General features: G+C 44.0%; 1 protein-coding gene across 1 annotated transcript; it reads right to left on the bottom strand.

Moving 5' to 3' along the window:
• Positions 1-123: 123 nt before the first annotated feature.
• LOC121559799 (cerebellar degeneration-related protein 2-like) lies at positions 124-15,892 on the bottom strand. The gene is made up of 6 exons (XM_045224028.1): positions 15,378-15,892; positions 5,524-5,636; positions 3,482-3,630; positions 3,236-3,400; positions 2,099-2,306; positions 124-1,295 (listed from the first exon to the last, which is right to left on the bottom strand). The coding sequence occupies exons 1-6, from the start codon at positions 15,445-15,447 to the stop codon at positions 534-536; spliced, it is 1,467 nt and encodes a 488-aa protein (XP_045079963.1). The 5' UTR covers positions 15,448-15,892; the 3' UTR covers positions 124-533.
• Between the last annotated feature and the right edge of the window lie 873 nt (positions 15,893-16,765).

Genomic DNA, 16,765 nt, shown 5'->3' with positions numbered 1-16,765 from the left:
AATTTTGAGGGTGACTCCAAATCCAGACCTCCATGGGTTGATACATTTGATTTCCATTGATAATTTTTGTGTGATTTTGTTGTCAGCACATTCAACTATGTAAAGAAAAAAGTATTTAATAAGATTATTTCATTCATTCAGATCTAGGATGTGTTATTTTAGTGTTCCCTTAATTTTTTTGAGCAGTGTAGTAAAAGAAGCAGACCACAGGAGGTTCCTTAGTTGGGGAGAACGGGAGTGTTCTAATGGCTGGAGCGGAATCAGTGGAATGGTAACAAATACATCAAACACATGGTTTCCATGGTTTCCAGTAGTTTGATGCCATTCCATTTGCGCCGTTCCGGCCATTATTATGAGCCGTTCTCCCATCAGTAGCCTCTTGTGAAGCAGAAGGAGACCAGACCCCATACAGAAGCCTACTCATGAGTACTACACATCGGTAGAGTATGAGGCAAGTTCCTCCTCTAATCTCAAGCGCTTTGAGCATGGAAAAAGCACTGCACTGCACTACCAAACCAATCCAGTATCATCATTTATTTGCTGGACTTGCCAAACTTGCTGGCTTTGGGGGATTTGGTAGCTTTGGTAGCTTTGATGTCCATCTTGGTCTTCTGAATACGAGAGAAGATCTCCTTGAACAGAGCTTTGTACTCTGGCGTGTTCTGGCCCAGTCGTTTATCCACCGCCTCCACCTGCTTACTGATGCTCTCCATGGCCTCGGGGGTGGAGGGGGACTGGGTGGGGGAGGGCGGGGGTGCAGGGGTGGGGCCCATGGCACAGTCCTTCATGGAGGGGTCCCTGGAAACGGGGCGCGAGGTCTGCACCCCCGCGTGGCACAGGGACTCCTCGTGGCGCCGGCACTTCCCTAACAGCTCCTCGTACTTCTCCAGCAGAGCGTGGTACTGCTCGTCCACCTCCCTCAGGATGGACATCCCTCTCTTACGGACGCTGTTGGCGTGGATGGCGTAGCTCCCTCTTCTCTTCCCGGACGCGTCCCTGGCCACGATGGCGTTCAGCGCCGTGTCGCTGCAGCTCTTCCTGACGGGGCTGGAGTCAGGTAACGACTCTCCGCCTAAGCCTCTTCCCCCCTCGCCCTGCTCCCCTCGTCCTCCACCCACCTCTCCCCCCTCCCCCTCCAGGGTGTCTGTTTCGGGGGTGTTGTTGAGGAGGGTCTGGGTGAAGCCCACGCCGTCGTCCTCGCTGCTCAGGAGGAGGGTCCTCGCCCGTCGGAGCTGCTGGAGTTCCTGGAGCTCTGCCTCTAGTTCACGAACCCGTGCCTGGCAGCTCTCCGCACCCTGTCAATCAATCAATGAGTCAATGAATCAATCAGTCAGTCAGACAGTCAATAAACCAATCACTTAATATTTTTATTCTCCCAGAAAAAAAGGGAGTTAGGAGCCCTGCTATATTTAAGTTAGGAACAAGTATCAGTATCACTCATTGGTGTTAGGCCTACTGCTGCTAGGTAGCTCTCTCTCTGCTCTCCCCCTCCCCTCTGTCTGTCCTTGATTGCAGGAGTGAAGTCTGGTGTGCGGGAGTCAGGGTTCCAGCTGCAGCTCATTCACCATAATCACCTCAGCCTTTAAGACCCGGTCAAACTTTCCACTCATCGTCAGATCATAGTCAAGACGACCATGTTAGTCTCGCTGCCGACTCAACCTGTTTGTTTTCGCTCTTTGTGTTTTTGGCCTGTTCTATTTACTTTTCTCCTGTGCCACAGATTATGGGAACCTGACTTCTGCCTCCGCTTCACTCCTGCCACCACCATCCTGCTCCCCACTACCGGACCTCCCTTTTGGACTCACCACGGACACTAGGACATTACGGTACCACACCTGCCCTGACCTGGATCTGTTACCCTCCCTGTAACCTGGACTTGCTCTTCCCCTATTACTGGAAACCTGGACTTTTTGAACATTGTAAATAAACCTGTTAAACCTTCTCTGGCTTGGTGTACTTGTCTGCATTTGGGTTCTAATCCAGTTAAATCATGACAATTGGATTGAACAGACTTAGTAGAACATGCAACCACTAAAAAAATGGAGGCACTCCTTTTGGAATGAAGATTAAATGGAGTTCAGATAGGAGTGATTCTGACCAGCACACGTGACTCCAGACGAGAGAACTCCCCCAGGAGGACGTGACACTCTCTCTCCGCCCCCTCCCTGCGACCCCGCTCCGCCCTCACGGCAGAGCGCAGTGCCGACACCGCCTCTCTCAGACGCTCGTTCTCCTCCTCTGCTGGCTGGCGCTTCGACTCTGAGGTGAAGCTGTCTGAGCGGCCCACCACAAACCCATCCTCATACCTGACGGACAGACAGACATAGAGAGACACACAGTTACACACAATATCAGCTAAGTTAAGCCGGGAGGACAAAACCCTAACATCAATGAGCCTCTCACATTAAACCACCGTCTTTCCTGTCGTTTTTTTTGTCTTGCCGACTAAGCGATGTGACATAGACGGGCGTCACACACTACAAGATTCTTCACTTCGTCGTGAGGATTCTCGATACCGCCACACTGTCTGGCGAAAACAATGACGTGATTAGATTGTTAACATAGCTAGAACAAAGCAGCCTCAAACGTTTTCAGTCAGACATTCACACCTGCCACACAGAGTTGAAATATTTAGCCAACATTTTGAGTTGAACAACATTGCTTGTGCACTTCAGCGCTGTAACGATTTGACACTTTGGTTAAAAGGCAAGTACAAACGCATACTAGTACTGGTCATCGTTCCTGCTCAGGAGTCTACACATTCTGGGTCATGGGAAACAACGTCATCATCTCACTGGCTTCTTCTCTGGCGAGCTCTAATTGGCTACTGCTGATCACCGTTCTCAACTTGTCGTTGTACATCGCACACTACAAGAACATTGCGGAATTTGTGCCGATAAAATTAAACGTTTGAAAATATCGGGACGTCTGATGCTGCTCAAAGATGGGATCGGTAGCCCTCAGATTGTGTCTCTGACCCGCTCACATTAAACGAGCGTCGGTGAAGGCCGCGCGCCCCGAGTAGGCAACGACATGGGGATTCTGTCTCCGATCTCAAAACCTTGTCTGGGACAGCTAAATCGGGGCCAAAATCGTGTAGTGTACACCCGGCTTTACATGTACCTGCCGCAGACAGACAAGCGCAATATGAGTCAAGCATCCTCCTACAAAGCTCCTCTAGAGACCTTGACATCCAATAACCAAAGATGTGAGTGTGATTGCTACGAGCCCTCACTTGGGTGCAGTGCAGAGTTCCCTGAGGCAGGGGAAGGAGGCGATGGTCTTGCGTCGTTCCCTCTTCTCCCTCCGGACCCTGAGCTGCTCCAGGGAGTGGAGCTGTTCCACCTGCCCAGAGAGAGACTCCACCTGGGTCTGCAGGGTCTCGATGGTCCCTGTCAACCTGGGAGAACCAGGGAAAAGAGGAAAAGGGTTAGTATCGTGTACGCGCGTGCGTGTGACACTGTGCATCCGTCCAGCTCACCTCTCTATCTTGTGTTGCGAGGCCTTGCTGTCCAGTATTAGGGAATGGTTGGTGAGCTCTAGTTCTCTGGCTGTCCCGTCTAGCTGCTCGTACACCTTAGCATGCTGCTCATTCATAGCCCTCAGCACCTCCAGCTGCTTGGCCAGGTACTGCACAGAGAGACATACAGTGTGTTTATATCCTGTACACTCATATACATACACACTACCGTTCAAAAGTTTGGGGTGACTTAGACATTTCCTTGTTTTCGAAAGAAAAGCAATTTTTTTTTGTCCATTAAAATAACATCAAATTGATCGGAAATACAGTGTAGACATTGTTCATGTTGTAAATGGCTATTGTAGCTGGAAACGGCTGATTTTTTATGGAATATCTACATAGGCGTACAGAGGCCCATTATCAGCAACCATCAGTCCTGTGTTCCAGTGGCATGTTGTGTTTGCTAATCCAAGTTTATCATTAGAAAACCCTTTTGCAATTATGTTAGCACAGCTGAAAACTGAAGATCTCGTACAACGCTGTGTACTACTCCCTTCACAGAACAGCGTTGTACGAGATCTTCAGTTTCTTGGCAATTTCTCGCATGGAATAGCCTTCATTTCTCAGAACAAGAATAGACTGACGAGTTTTGGAAGAAAGTTATTTGTTTCTGGACATTTTGAGCCTGTAATCGAACCCACAATTGCTGATGCTCCAGATACTCAACTATTCTCAAGAAGGTCAGTTTTATTGCTTCTTTAATCAGCACAACAGTTTTCAGCTGTGCTAACATAATTACAAAAGGGTTTTCTAATGATAAAACCTGAGGTATTAGGTAGTCCACAGCCCGATGGCCTTAACCCACCCACCACAGCAGGGAAGAGCCAACATCCTACATCACCTGACTCTGCTTAGTCAACAGGTAGATTGTTATCCAATCTACACCTAACTTATGGGTAGAGGTTACGTTAGAGTTTAGACTGTTGAGATGTGGGCAGGGTTTGGAACTGGTTCAGGGAACAGAACCGAAAACCGGAAAATAACATCATTTTACGAGGAACAGAACCAGAACAAAAGTGATCTATACTGTCCCGGAACAGAACCTTCATTTTAAAAGCATGGGAACCGGTTAATAATGTACTTTTACATTCTGGACGTTTTTTTTCCAGTCCCACAAAAAAACGCAACAAAACACCTATGCAAAGCCCTCCCTGTCACTCTGAAACGTATCCCAGTGCCTGCCTGCCCGCCCGCTGAAAATCTTTCCCAGTGTGTGTAGGCTACCTGCCTCTCCCCCTCCATCCGAAGCATACATAGTCTACTGTAACTACTGATGTATAGGCGTGATACAGAAACTAGGGAGAGAAGAATGGATTAACCTTTTCAATGCTGGTTAAGGATACTACAGTTATCACGTTTCACGTTTGGATTTATTATCTACAGAAAGGTAAGACGTATTTTAATGTTTATTCTGGTGCCGCTCTGCACACACAAGCTAGTTTGTTAGCTAGCTCTCGGTTTAGCTCTCGAAAACTCTAGGCGGCATTATGTGTAACGTAACTGAGAGTCGTGACCAAGGGCTAGCTCTGGTCCAACGTTGGTTAAAGCCAACTCTCTGAAGATCAAACACATTCAAAGTTCCTTCATAGAAGCCGCTCCTCCGTAGGCATAATTCTGTGGGGCTAATTCAGATCATGTCTGTGATAACAACAAGAGGCCCAGCTCTTCATGCCCAGCACTCTCCTCATCCGCAAAGTTTCAATGCATGTCCATAGCTTGCCCGCTCCATAGCAAGCGGCTCTATCCATTGGTAAAGTAATTTAATGTCGAGCTAACTGTAAAAAAAAAACAGAAAGGAAACTTTTTTGGGGTTTGAACCGGTTTAGAACCTTATTTTGCTTGTCGGATCAGTGGAACGGATTGAAAAAAAAAATATTTCTGTTCATAACGAAACGATTGGAAAATAATTTTGGTTATAACCCCTGGATGTGGGTAGAGGTTACGTTAAGAGGTTAGACTACTTGAGATGCATCCATGAAGCTTTTGAGACTTGGCCCTCCTACCTCGATTTCCTGCACCTGTTCCTCATTGGTGATGTATATCTGCTGTAGAGAATCCTCCAGCTCTTTGTTCCTCTCCAACAGAGTCTTCCCAAGCTCTGCTGCCAGATGGAGGTCTAGAGAGAGAGTGGGAGGGAGGGAGGAGGGAGAGAGAGGTGGAGAGAGATGGAGGGGGACGGAAGGAGGAAGAGAGAGAGAGAGAGAGGGAGGGAGGGAGGGAGGTGGAGAGAGATGGAGGGGCGTGGAAGGTGGGAGAGAGAGGGGGATGGAGGGAGAGGAGAGGGGGAGAGATAGTTTAGGGATGGAGATGGCCATGGGAGACGGAGAGGGAGACAGGTTTGAGGGAGTGAGGGGGGAGAGAAAGAGATTTGACGTTTTGAGAGCAAGATCTGTAACAAACTGTCTAAATAAGGTAGCATCAGGAACAGATTTTCCTTCGCTAGTCCAAAGCTATGATGCCAGTGAAAATACTAAAAGCAGTTTTTAGGTTTACACTCGTCCCTATGACAGCCACAGTAGAAAGCATTGTTCACACTGTAACATGCTAATTCACTTTGGAATACATCACAGTTCTATGTACCAGAAGGCTTCTAAGAGCGTCTGCAAACAGAACAATCAAACGTTAAAACATTCTACCTCTTCATTCCACCTGAGATACACAGAGATGAACAAGCTCATTCTAGAGAGAAAGAGAGGGAACCAAAGAAAGAAGGAGTGAGAGATACAGATAAAGGGAGGATTCGAGAGAGAGAGAGAGAATGCTAGAAAGACCAAGTCTCTCCCTAAATATTTATCTCCCCTACTTTGACCCTTGTATCTCTGTCAGTGACGGTCTGAGATGTTCTGACCCTTGTATCTCTGTCAGTGACGGTCTGAGATGTTCTGACCCTTGTATCTCTGTCAGTGACGGTCTGAGATGTTCTGACCCTTGTATCTCTGTCAGTGACGGTCTGAGATGTTCTGACCCTTGTATCTCTGTCAGTGACGGTCTGAGATGTTCTGACCCTTGTATCTCTGTCAGTGACGGTCTGAGATGTTCTGACCCTTGTATCTCTGTCAGTGACGGTCTGAGATGTTCTGACCCTTGTATCTCTGTCAGTGACGGTCTGAGATGTTTTGACACTTGTATCTCTGTCAGTGACGGTCTGAGATGTTTTGACCCTTGTATCTCTGTCAGTGACGGTCTGAGATGTTTTGACCCTTGTATCTCTGTCAGTGACGGTCTGAGATGTGTGCCAAGATCATCAGAAGACAAGACACCACGTCTCCACAAAGTCTATATATTATGCAGTATCTCTCTCTGCAGTAGGGTGGAGGGGATGTATATAGTAGAAAGTGACAGGATATGAAATTGCTGTTAGATTATGCATTGTATTCACATGCAAACAGAGTGTGGGCTCGAATAAAAATGTGTAGTCATGTACACCATGGAACAGGATTGAAGAACACTGTTCTAGTAGTGAAGCAATAGAAGGTGATGTGGGGCCATTAGGACCAAACAGGTGTGGAAGGCACTGTATTCTGCCTTCATAGTGAATCAGCAGGATTCACAGTCTAAATTTTCAGGTCTGACTCAGCAGCGAGATACGTTTTGCGTTTTGTGGACCTGTGGTCATATCTGATAGGGAAAACAAACAACTCAATGGAAACACCATCACTCTCATTGTAGAGACTGAGCTGACAGCTAAACTCTTGAGGTTGAGCGTGATGAACACTGTGATCGCCTGATCAATACTTCAGTCAGTCGATAATCAGAGTTCATTCTAATCAGAATCGGACCTTCAATGAGACTGAACACAGAATGCTTGTTGTTCTTAAGAGTGTTCAGAAACAGAAAGAACAGACAGGAGAGATGGCAAGCTCTCTCACACATACACACACACACACCACATATACACACACACACACCACATATACACACATACACACACACACCACATATACACACACACACACCACATATACACACATACACACACACACACACACCACATATACACACACACACACCACATATACACACACATACACACACACACACACACACCACATATACACACACACACACCACATATACACACACATACACACACACACACACACCACATATACACACACACACATATACACACACACACCACATATACACACACACACCACATATACACACACATACACACACACACACACCACATATACACACACACACACACACCACACATACACACACACACACACACACACCACATATACACACACACACACCACACGTACACACACACACACACACCACACATACACACACACACACACCACATATACACACACACACACACCACACATACACACACACACACACACCACATATACACACACACACACCACACATACACACACACACACACACACACCACATATACACACACACACACCACATATACACACACACACACACCATATACACACACACACACACCACACATACACACACACACACACACCACACATACACACACACACACCACATATACACACACACACACCACATATACACACACACACAGCCTTGGGAATTTGTTGCACACACATCATTGTGTTCCAGCGCTTGCTTTTCAACCATGCTGTCTCCTCTCTGTCTTGTCCTGTCTTGTCCTGTCTTGTCCTGTCTTCCCTCAATTCAACTAATGAGGAGAAAGTCAGGCTGCTGCCAGCTCCTCCCCAGCATGGGCCATATACATAGACTTGCCTGCAGCACTCACAGCTAATGAACTCTTGTGGGACCTCCGCTACTACACATGTATCTCTGAATGGGTGTTGACCCTTCGAGGACTATGCACAGCACATTCAATCCTACGTTGAACGTTTCGTAACTGATTCATGTTTCATGACTGCTAATTCCCATTCAAATGTAAATTCTATGGACAATTCAATCATTACTGAACAACAGTGTTCAGGAAAAGAACACTGAGAAGTCACTCCTCAATGGGTTAAACTCGCTAACAATCAGCCATAGAAATAGAATCTCATTCTAGTTCTGTGGCTTCAGAGCTGTCCCACTGCTCCGTTAGAATAGGGCAGTGGGAAAAGGGACCGTGTATAACAGAATAGGGCTTGTTAGAATGGGGCAAAGGGACTGTGTATAGAATAGAATAGGGCTTGTTAGAATGGGGCTAAGAGACCGTGTATAGAATAGAATAGGGCTTGTTAGAATGGGGCAAAGGGACTGTGTATAGAATAGAATAGGGCTTGTTAGAATGGGGCTAAGAGACCGTGTATAGAATAGAATAGGGCTTGTTAGAATGGGGCTAAGAGACCGTGTATAGAATAGAATAGGGCTTCTTAGAATGGGGCTAAGAGACCGTGTATAGAATAGAATAGGGCTTGTTAGAATGGGGCTAAGAGACCGTGTATAGAATAGAATAGGGCTTCTTAGAATGGGGCTAAGAGACCGTGTATAGAATAGAATAGGGCTTGTTAGAATGGGGCTAAGGGACCGTGTATAGAATAGAATAGGGCTTATTCGTATAGGACTGTGGGAGGGACCACCAACATCAACTATATTAGTGAATATAAATGCCGTATTATTCCTGTCATAGACAGACAAAAGCTGGGTTAGCAGTGTAGAAATAACACAAGTTGGTAGTGTTGCACGGTATACCGAAACATCGACACTAGAACATGAAAAACGGTTTGGTACAAGCAGAGGTGCCCATAGGAGGCACAGGGGCACATGCCCCCTCAGATTTGATGTGTTTTAAAACAATAATAAAAAAAATATATATATTAATTTTCAATTATAAAAAAACGATTGTACACTTGATTCATTAATGTATACATGGCTGTCTCTGAAAACTGTTGACGTAAAAAAATGATTATGTAACGATATTGAACTAAAACGATGCTGCACGATTGTACAGAGCAGTAGCTGAGTTTATCTGTCTGGATCAAGTGCCATTCTGTGACTTTGGCTAATACAGTATACCTTATTTTTTTTGCCGTGGAATATTTTTGCTGGTATCGTGACAACACTACAAGTGGTACCTCCCTCTCCCTCTCCCTCTCCCTCTCATACATCAAAACAAAGAGAGATATTTTCAGACATTAAAAATAACTAAATTCTCCTCTTGGGCAACCCAGGGCCTCAGACGATGCGGAGTACACACATGAACCAGTGATGAGCCAGAGTTGGGATGCTGGACAGCACATACGAATGCAAATTAGATGCTAAGTAGAGACTTTACAGAGAGAGAGAGAGAGAGAGAGAGAGAGAGAGCGAGAGAGAGAGAGAGAGAGAGAGAGAGAGAGAGAGAGAGAGAGAGAGAGAGAGAGAGAGAGAGAGAGAGAGAGAGAGAGAGAGAGAGAGAGAGAGAGAGAGAGAGAGGCAAGCACTGTGCTTCTCTGCAGCATCAAACATCCTAACCAGTACCCTCAACAGGCCACTGTCTCCAAACAAGGAGACCAGGAAGTCAACTGACCCATAAAGGATGACATCACCACCCAGACCCAGTGACTGAGACATAATGGAATGGATTGTATGCATTTCCTGCATGGGCTATCAGGCCAATTCTATGGTTTTCTTTTTTCATGTTTTAGCAGGATCAGTTACACTGACTGGGGGATGTCCTTTTGAGGGCCCAAGCAGGAACCCACAATGGCTGCATGGAATCCATACCGGAGGGAAACGCTTTGGTAGAGTGAAGAGGGTACATATTGTCCTCAGGGGAAGGGTCACACTCCTGTCACAACCCACTGACAGCACACACACACACACACAGGCAGGCAGGCACACACACACTGTACAGTCTTGGTATCAGAGCCACTGTCTGAGCCCTGTAATCAGATCAGATGGGGCTTAGTGCTGGGGAGTCAAACATTGAAACGACACAGAACTGTTGGCTGCAGAAATACTGTAATAAAACTGTAACCTGTGTGTGTGCGTTCATATGTGTGTGTGCGTTTGTGTGTGTGTGTTCGTGTGTGTGTGTGCACACGTGAAAGGAAACACGCCTGGTTTGGAATGTGCCTGACCTGGAATCTGGAAAAGAGGGCCCATAGGATTCACAGGAATCTGGAAAAGAGGGCCCATAGGATTCACAGGAATCTGGAAAAGAGGGCCCATAGGATTCACAGGAATCTGGAAAAGAGGGCCCATAGGATTCACAGGAATCTGGAAAACAGGGCCCATAGGATTCACAGGAATCTGGAAAAGAAGGCCCATAGGATTCACAGGAATCTGGAAAAGAGGGCCCATAGGATTCACAGGAATCTGGAAAAGAGGGCCCATAGGATTCACAGGAATCTGGAAAAGAGGGCCCATAGGATTCACAGGAATCTGGAAAACAGGGCCCATAGGATTCACAGGAATCTGGAAAAGAGGGCCCATAGGATTCATAGGAATCTGGAAAACAGGGCCCATAGGATTCACAGGAATCTGGAAAACAGGGCCTCTACCGGTTTTGTCCTCCTTCCTTCCTTCCTTCCTTCCTTCCTTCCTTCATTCCTTCTCTCCTTCTCTCCTTCCTTCTCTCCTTCCTTCCTTCCTTCTCTCCTTCCTTCCTTCCTTCTCTCCTACCTACTTTCCTTTTCTGCAGAAAGGCTGTATAGCAGACCAACCCCTTCAGTACGACTTCACTACAGTCTGCAGTCAATCCCATAGTAAGCTCAAATTCTCTATACAAATGATGCAACACAAATTGTTGCCTGCAGGATAACAAGGAAACAGAATGTGTGTTTAGAGCCGTAGAGAGGTGGTTTTTGAAGCGTTGCTAAGCTGTAATAACAGCAGGAACATGATATATAACAACCCTCTCAACTCTGCTAACCAATAGGTCCCAACAGGCCTCAGCTGGTCTGGCCACATAGCTTCAGCTCAGCGTTTTGGGCTAGAGCCAGCCTTGGTCTGTCTTACAAAGGGCTCCATAGAAAAGCACGATCATTGATATGTTTTCCTCCTCATATAGTGTTCTTAGAACGCATGGAAACGTCTGCGTCTGTATTGTAGATGCACCACGTTTGCTGATTCCTTACGGTATAGAACTGCAAATCGCCTCGTTGCATCAATAGATGCCTGCTTTGATGCTAAGCATTGAATTTCTCTTCTTAATCTGATTATTACCACATCTCAATCTGTGTAGCGTGTGTATAGTGTATATAGTGTACATCTCAATCTGCCAAATCTTCTGGCTAAATAGCACCTCTGATGGAAACAGGCTGCACCAGGAAGGCTGGGTGCAGAGGGGGGATGGGGCTTGTTCTCTTTTGATCTCACTCTCCTCTCTCTCTCATTTCTCATCCTGTCATCATCCTTTTATCTTCTACTGTCTCTCTCTTTCTCCAACACTGCATTCTTCCTTTACCTCACTCTCCCTCTTTCTGAGTAAAGTGATAATACATCAGCTTTTATTTTGATCCTCGGGTCTCTCCTCTCACAGCGCTACTGTGTGTATAGTGTATATAGTGTGTATAGTGTGTATATAGTGTGTGTGTATAGTGTGTTTATAGTGTGTATAGTGTGTGTATATAGTGTGTATAGTGTGTATATAGTGTGTGTGTATAGTGTGTTTATAGTGTGTATATAGTGTGTACAGTGTGTGTATAGTGTGTGTATAGTGTGTGTATAGTGTGTATATAGTGTGTATAGTGTGTGTATAGTGTGTGTGTATAGTGTGTGTATAGTGTGTATATAGTGTGTACAGTGTGTGTATAGTGTGTATATAGTGTGTGTATAGTGTGTATCTAGTGTGTATAGTGTGTGTATATAGTGTGTATAGTGTGTATAGTGTGTGTATAGTGTGTATCTAGTGTGTATAGTGTGTGTATATAGTGTGTATAGTGTGTATATAGTGTGTGTGTATAGTGTGTTTATAGTGTGTATATAGTGTGTACAGTGTGTGTATAGTGTGTATATAGTGTGTGTATAGTGTGTATCTAGTGTGTATAGTGTGTGTATATAGTGTGTATAGTGTGTGTATAGTGTGTGTATAGTGTGTACAGTGTGTGTATAGTGTGTATCTAGTGTGTGTATAGTGTGTATCTAGTGTGTGTATAGTGTGTACAGTGTGTGTATAGTGTGTATAGTGTGTGTATAGTGTGTATCTAGTGTGTGTATAGTGTGTATCTAGTGTGTGTATAGTGTGTGTATATAGTGTGTGTACAGTGTGTGTATAGTGTGTATAATGTGTGTATAGTGTGTGTACAGTGTGTGTACAGTGTGTATATAGTGTGTATATAGTGTGTATATAGTGTGTATCTAGTGTGTGTATAGTGTGTGTACAGTGTGTATATAGTGTGTATATAGTGTGTATAGTGTGTATAGTGTGTGTATAGTGTGTATAGTGTGTATATAGTGTGTATATAGTGTGTATATAGTGTGTGTATAGTGTGTACAGTGTGTGTATAGTGTGTATCTAGTGTGTGTATAGTGTGTGTATAGTGTGTATATAGTGTGTGTACAGTGTGTGTACAGTGTGTGTACAGTGTGTATATAGTGTGTGTACAGTGTGTATATAGTGTGTATAGTGTGTATATAGTGTGTATAGTGTGTATATAGTGTGTATATAGTGTGTATATAGTGTGTGTATAGTGTGTATATAGTGTGTATATAGTGTGTGTACAGTGTGTATATAGTGTGTATATAGTGTGTATAGTGTGTATATAGTGTGTATAGTGTGTGTATAGTGTGTATAGTGTGTATATAGTGTGTATATAGTGTGTATATAGTGTGTGTATAGTGTGTACAGTGTGTGTATAGTGTGTATCTAGTGTGTGTATAGTGTGTGTATAGTGTGTATATAGTGTGTGTACAGTGTGTGTACAGTGTGTGTACAGTGTGTATAAAGTGGATTATCCATAATAAACCCCAGGAAGAGTAGCTGCTGCTTTGGCAGGAACTACTGGGGATCCATAATAAACCCCAGGAAGAGTAGCTGCTGCTTTGGCAGGAACTAATGGGGATCCCTAATAAAATACAAATCGAATTCAGACTAATAGTGATTCCGCTGAACGATGGCATTTACACAATCTAGATAGTCCAGGTGAAGCAGGTTATCTTTTGCAAATGGTATATGGTCCCATATAATTAATGTGGAACGGAGGTGATGTACAAGGACTGGACCGTAGTTGAATAGGCTACTACAATAATAATTTGGGGAATAGCCTTGTGATTGAAAACAGTACACTGTAACAAATTGCTGTAAATTTACAGCAACACTTTCACAGTTAGCTACTGTAATTATATATGTTTCACAGTTAGCTACTGTAATTATATATTACAGTACTGTAAAGAGCAATGCATTATGGGGGTTCAATGGCGTTCCACTACACTGCTGTAAAATTGTACTATACAATTTTACAGTAAATACTGTATTACCCTGTATATTTACAGCAGCATACTGTGAATTATGGTGCATTGTGGGGAAATGTTGTGGGCAGCAAAATAATATCTGGCTCATTAACTATTCCAGTGGATCTGCAAGTCTGCAAGTCAAGCATGTTTCATGGCTTTGTTGGCCCATGTACGCTCTTTGTCCCAGCCAATCACTTTCTTATTGATTATGTTAAACTGATATGTTCAGTGTTTATTTAATTATGGGGACATGGACATGACAGTCTACTGGCATTGAAAGTCACTACATTCTAAAAGGAAAACATAATATGTCATGCTTGAATGAGGAAATCAAAACAACCTAATTGACTGCATAAACGAGGTTAAGTGCTATAGGAAGCCATGCCCCCATCACTTCCATTGATTTTTAGCTAGCGCTGGCTAAAGTTAGCTGAAGTTTGTAATGGTTGTTTAAAGAAAACTGAACCATGGATTACAGTTACTCCTGGCCCATAGACTACTTTCAGGGTGAGGAACCGTCTAACATCAAGTTGAATTTTTTATTTTATTTTTATTTTTAGAGGAGTGAACTACTCCTTTAAACGTGCCTTTTTTCAAAGCTGAATTAAATGGCATTGAGGAAACAGAAAGGTGTCATGTTTTTGTTGCTGTTGCAAACATCCTTTCTGAAATTAAAAGTAATCATCTAGTTTTTCAAAAGCTTTTTAGGCTGTATACAGATTACATGCAATCAGTTACTCCCCAACCCTTTGACCAGAGGTAAGATAGTTCGGGTTGTGGACAAAAGAAGAGCTTGTGCTGGTCTTCTGAGGTGTGAAGAGGTCAATGTGTTAATTAAACAAAGATTGCATTTTGAACCTTTGGGCTTAAAAGGTTATATTCCACTAAGGTGATGGTCAACTTGCGTTAGCTAAAGGTCAATGCTGCAAATGTCAATTAGCCTGCAACATTGTATGAGACAATGGATGTTAGTGCAAATAAATGCATTTTGAACACCTTTTTTGTTGTTGCGACTTTGCCATAAGAAGTTGACGTAAGCTTGCTCATTATTGCAACCTACAAAGAACAATTGCATTGCATTGATGACAGCCGACATCTATTAACTTATATTTTCTGTTCCTTATTACAATGTAACATTGTAACCCATTGTTTACAATTACCAACAGACCACTGTGTAGAGTATTTGGTTTTTCTTGCAACATTGTGACAACAGCGGGAAACGGATTTTCCCCATCTCTGTCACAAAGGCCTTTGGAATCCCTTCAATGCATTGTTGTCAGAGAGTAGTAATATATTCAACTGCGGTTGCACATTTCGAAGGCATTGCCATTTCTATTTGTCAAGATGCACGGACAAATGTACCTTCGCATGCTTATCTAGAAGCCTTCCATCATAAAGGCCTTTGTTTGGGAAGAACATCTGAGCTCACCAATAACGAACCGCTCCCCGGTGCATTGACATATGGGATGCGGTTGGCTGCAAACGGCGCTCCCAGGAATGCGTCGTTACTTACCAGATTCGAGATCTTGCTGGTCGTACCATGGCTCTTCCTCATCGGTGACAAATTCATCCATACCTAGCATCGAGAAACGGATACCACCATCCGCCTTGTCCTGGAACCCAGCGAAGACTTGCCTACCAAACTGCTCCACAATCAGGCACACACGCAATTTCGCTGTCCGCCCGCCTCTGGAAAACGTTAGCTCATCTTTCTTCAGATTCTGACCGCCGCCGCCACACTCGAATGAGGAAAGAGCTGTGACGTTAACCGATGAAGCAGGCTAAACAAAATGTTTTTTTTCTTGGCAGCAAAATGATACATAAAGACAAGAGACTCGAACACTGTTTTAAAACCATCCAGTCTGAATTCGCCAGTTATTGTTTCTTATAGACCCCTTTCCAGTACATGACACACTGACGTCACGCACAGATGCGCGCGACTCTTGGCTGCAGTAAGAAAGCCATCGCTATCTGTGCCCATTCAACAAAACCTAGATTTACTTTTATATTTATTCTAAACAAAATAAGTTTTTTGAGTTCTCATACGCTTACAATGATGTTTTGATTCTTGCTTGAACAGTCGCTAAGATTATTTGGTTGTGATCTTTGCAAAATAACTATTTTGAATGCAGCAGTTGTTAGCTAGAATGCTAACGCTCATTGACATAGGCTGTAGCAAAAGCTAGCCAAAGAGCCATTTTACTGGTTGATGTTGAAGTGTAATGCAGTGTAATGCAGTTGATTTGCGATGATAACACAAACATTATATTAAGCAGGACATTCATACGAGCCTTAAAATCCAATTATTATCCAAAAGTAGTGTGAAATGCACTCCTAAGCAAAATGTAAATAGATGGGGTTTTTCGCCTTTGTTCTATAAGTTGGTGTTCTGTTACGAACTTGTGCGCATCTCCCTCATGCTGCAATGTTTGCAAACTCAGAAACGGGTCTGTAGGGGCTTTGTTTGGTCTAAAGTAAAACAGGGTTGTTGACACTTGTGTTTGTTTCTGTCTCTGTCACTCAGACCTCTCTCTCTCAATCCCCCGTCCCATCCTGTTCCAAGGACCGCTAGAGAGAGGCTGTGTAGTTTACAGACGTGGCAGATGTCGCAATAGTATCTTCCTCCTTTCCTAACGCTATTACAAACGGGGCAGAGCAGAGCGGATGATTTTACTATGCACAGCAGTTTTGAGATCGGAATTTTAACACCAACAGTTTTAAATGTAACACTTTCTTAGAAATTATATGTGACCATCTCAAAGTGTTCAACTAACACTTTTAAAAGTGTTGATAGACTAATACCCCAAGAGTGTGGGTCCCAAACACAGACTTAAATTAACACTTTATATGAGTTGATGCTGTTACACTTACTCCGTGTTAGGGAATTAACAACTGGGGTGT

The sequence above is a fragment of the Coregonus clupeaformis genome, chromosome 1 (genome assembly GCF_020615455.1).
Source record: "Coregonus clupeaformis isolate EN_2021a chromosome 1, ASM2061545v1, whole genome shotgun sequence".
Classification (NCBI taxonomy): domain Eukaryota; kingdom Metazoa; phylum Chordata; class Actinopteri; order Salmoniformes; family Salmonidae; genus Coregonus; species Coregonus clupeaformis.
Note: the sequence above shows the minus strand (reverse complement) of the source record. Positions and strands in the feature narration are given on the sequence as shown.

Coding starts and splice junctions, on each gene's coding strand:
- LOC121559799 (XM_045224028.1), bottom strand. CDS start 15,447: ATGCTAGGTATGGATGAATTTGTCACCGATGAGGAAGAGCCATGGTAC. Junction 3,401..3,481: donor TCGCAACACAAGATAGAGAG/GTGAGCTGGACG, acceptor TGGTTCTCCCAG/GTTGACAGGGACCATCGAGA. Junction 2,307..3,235: donor GAACTCTGCACTGCACCCAA/GTGAGGGCTCGT, acceptor TCTGTCCGTCAG/GTATGAGGATGGGTTTGTGG.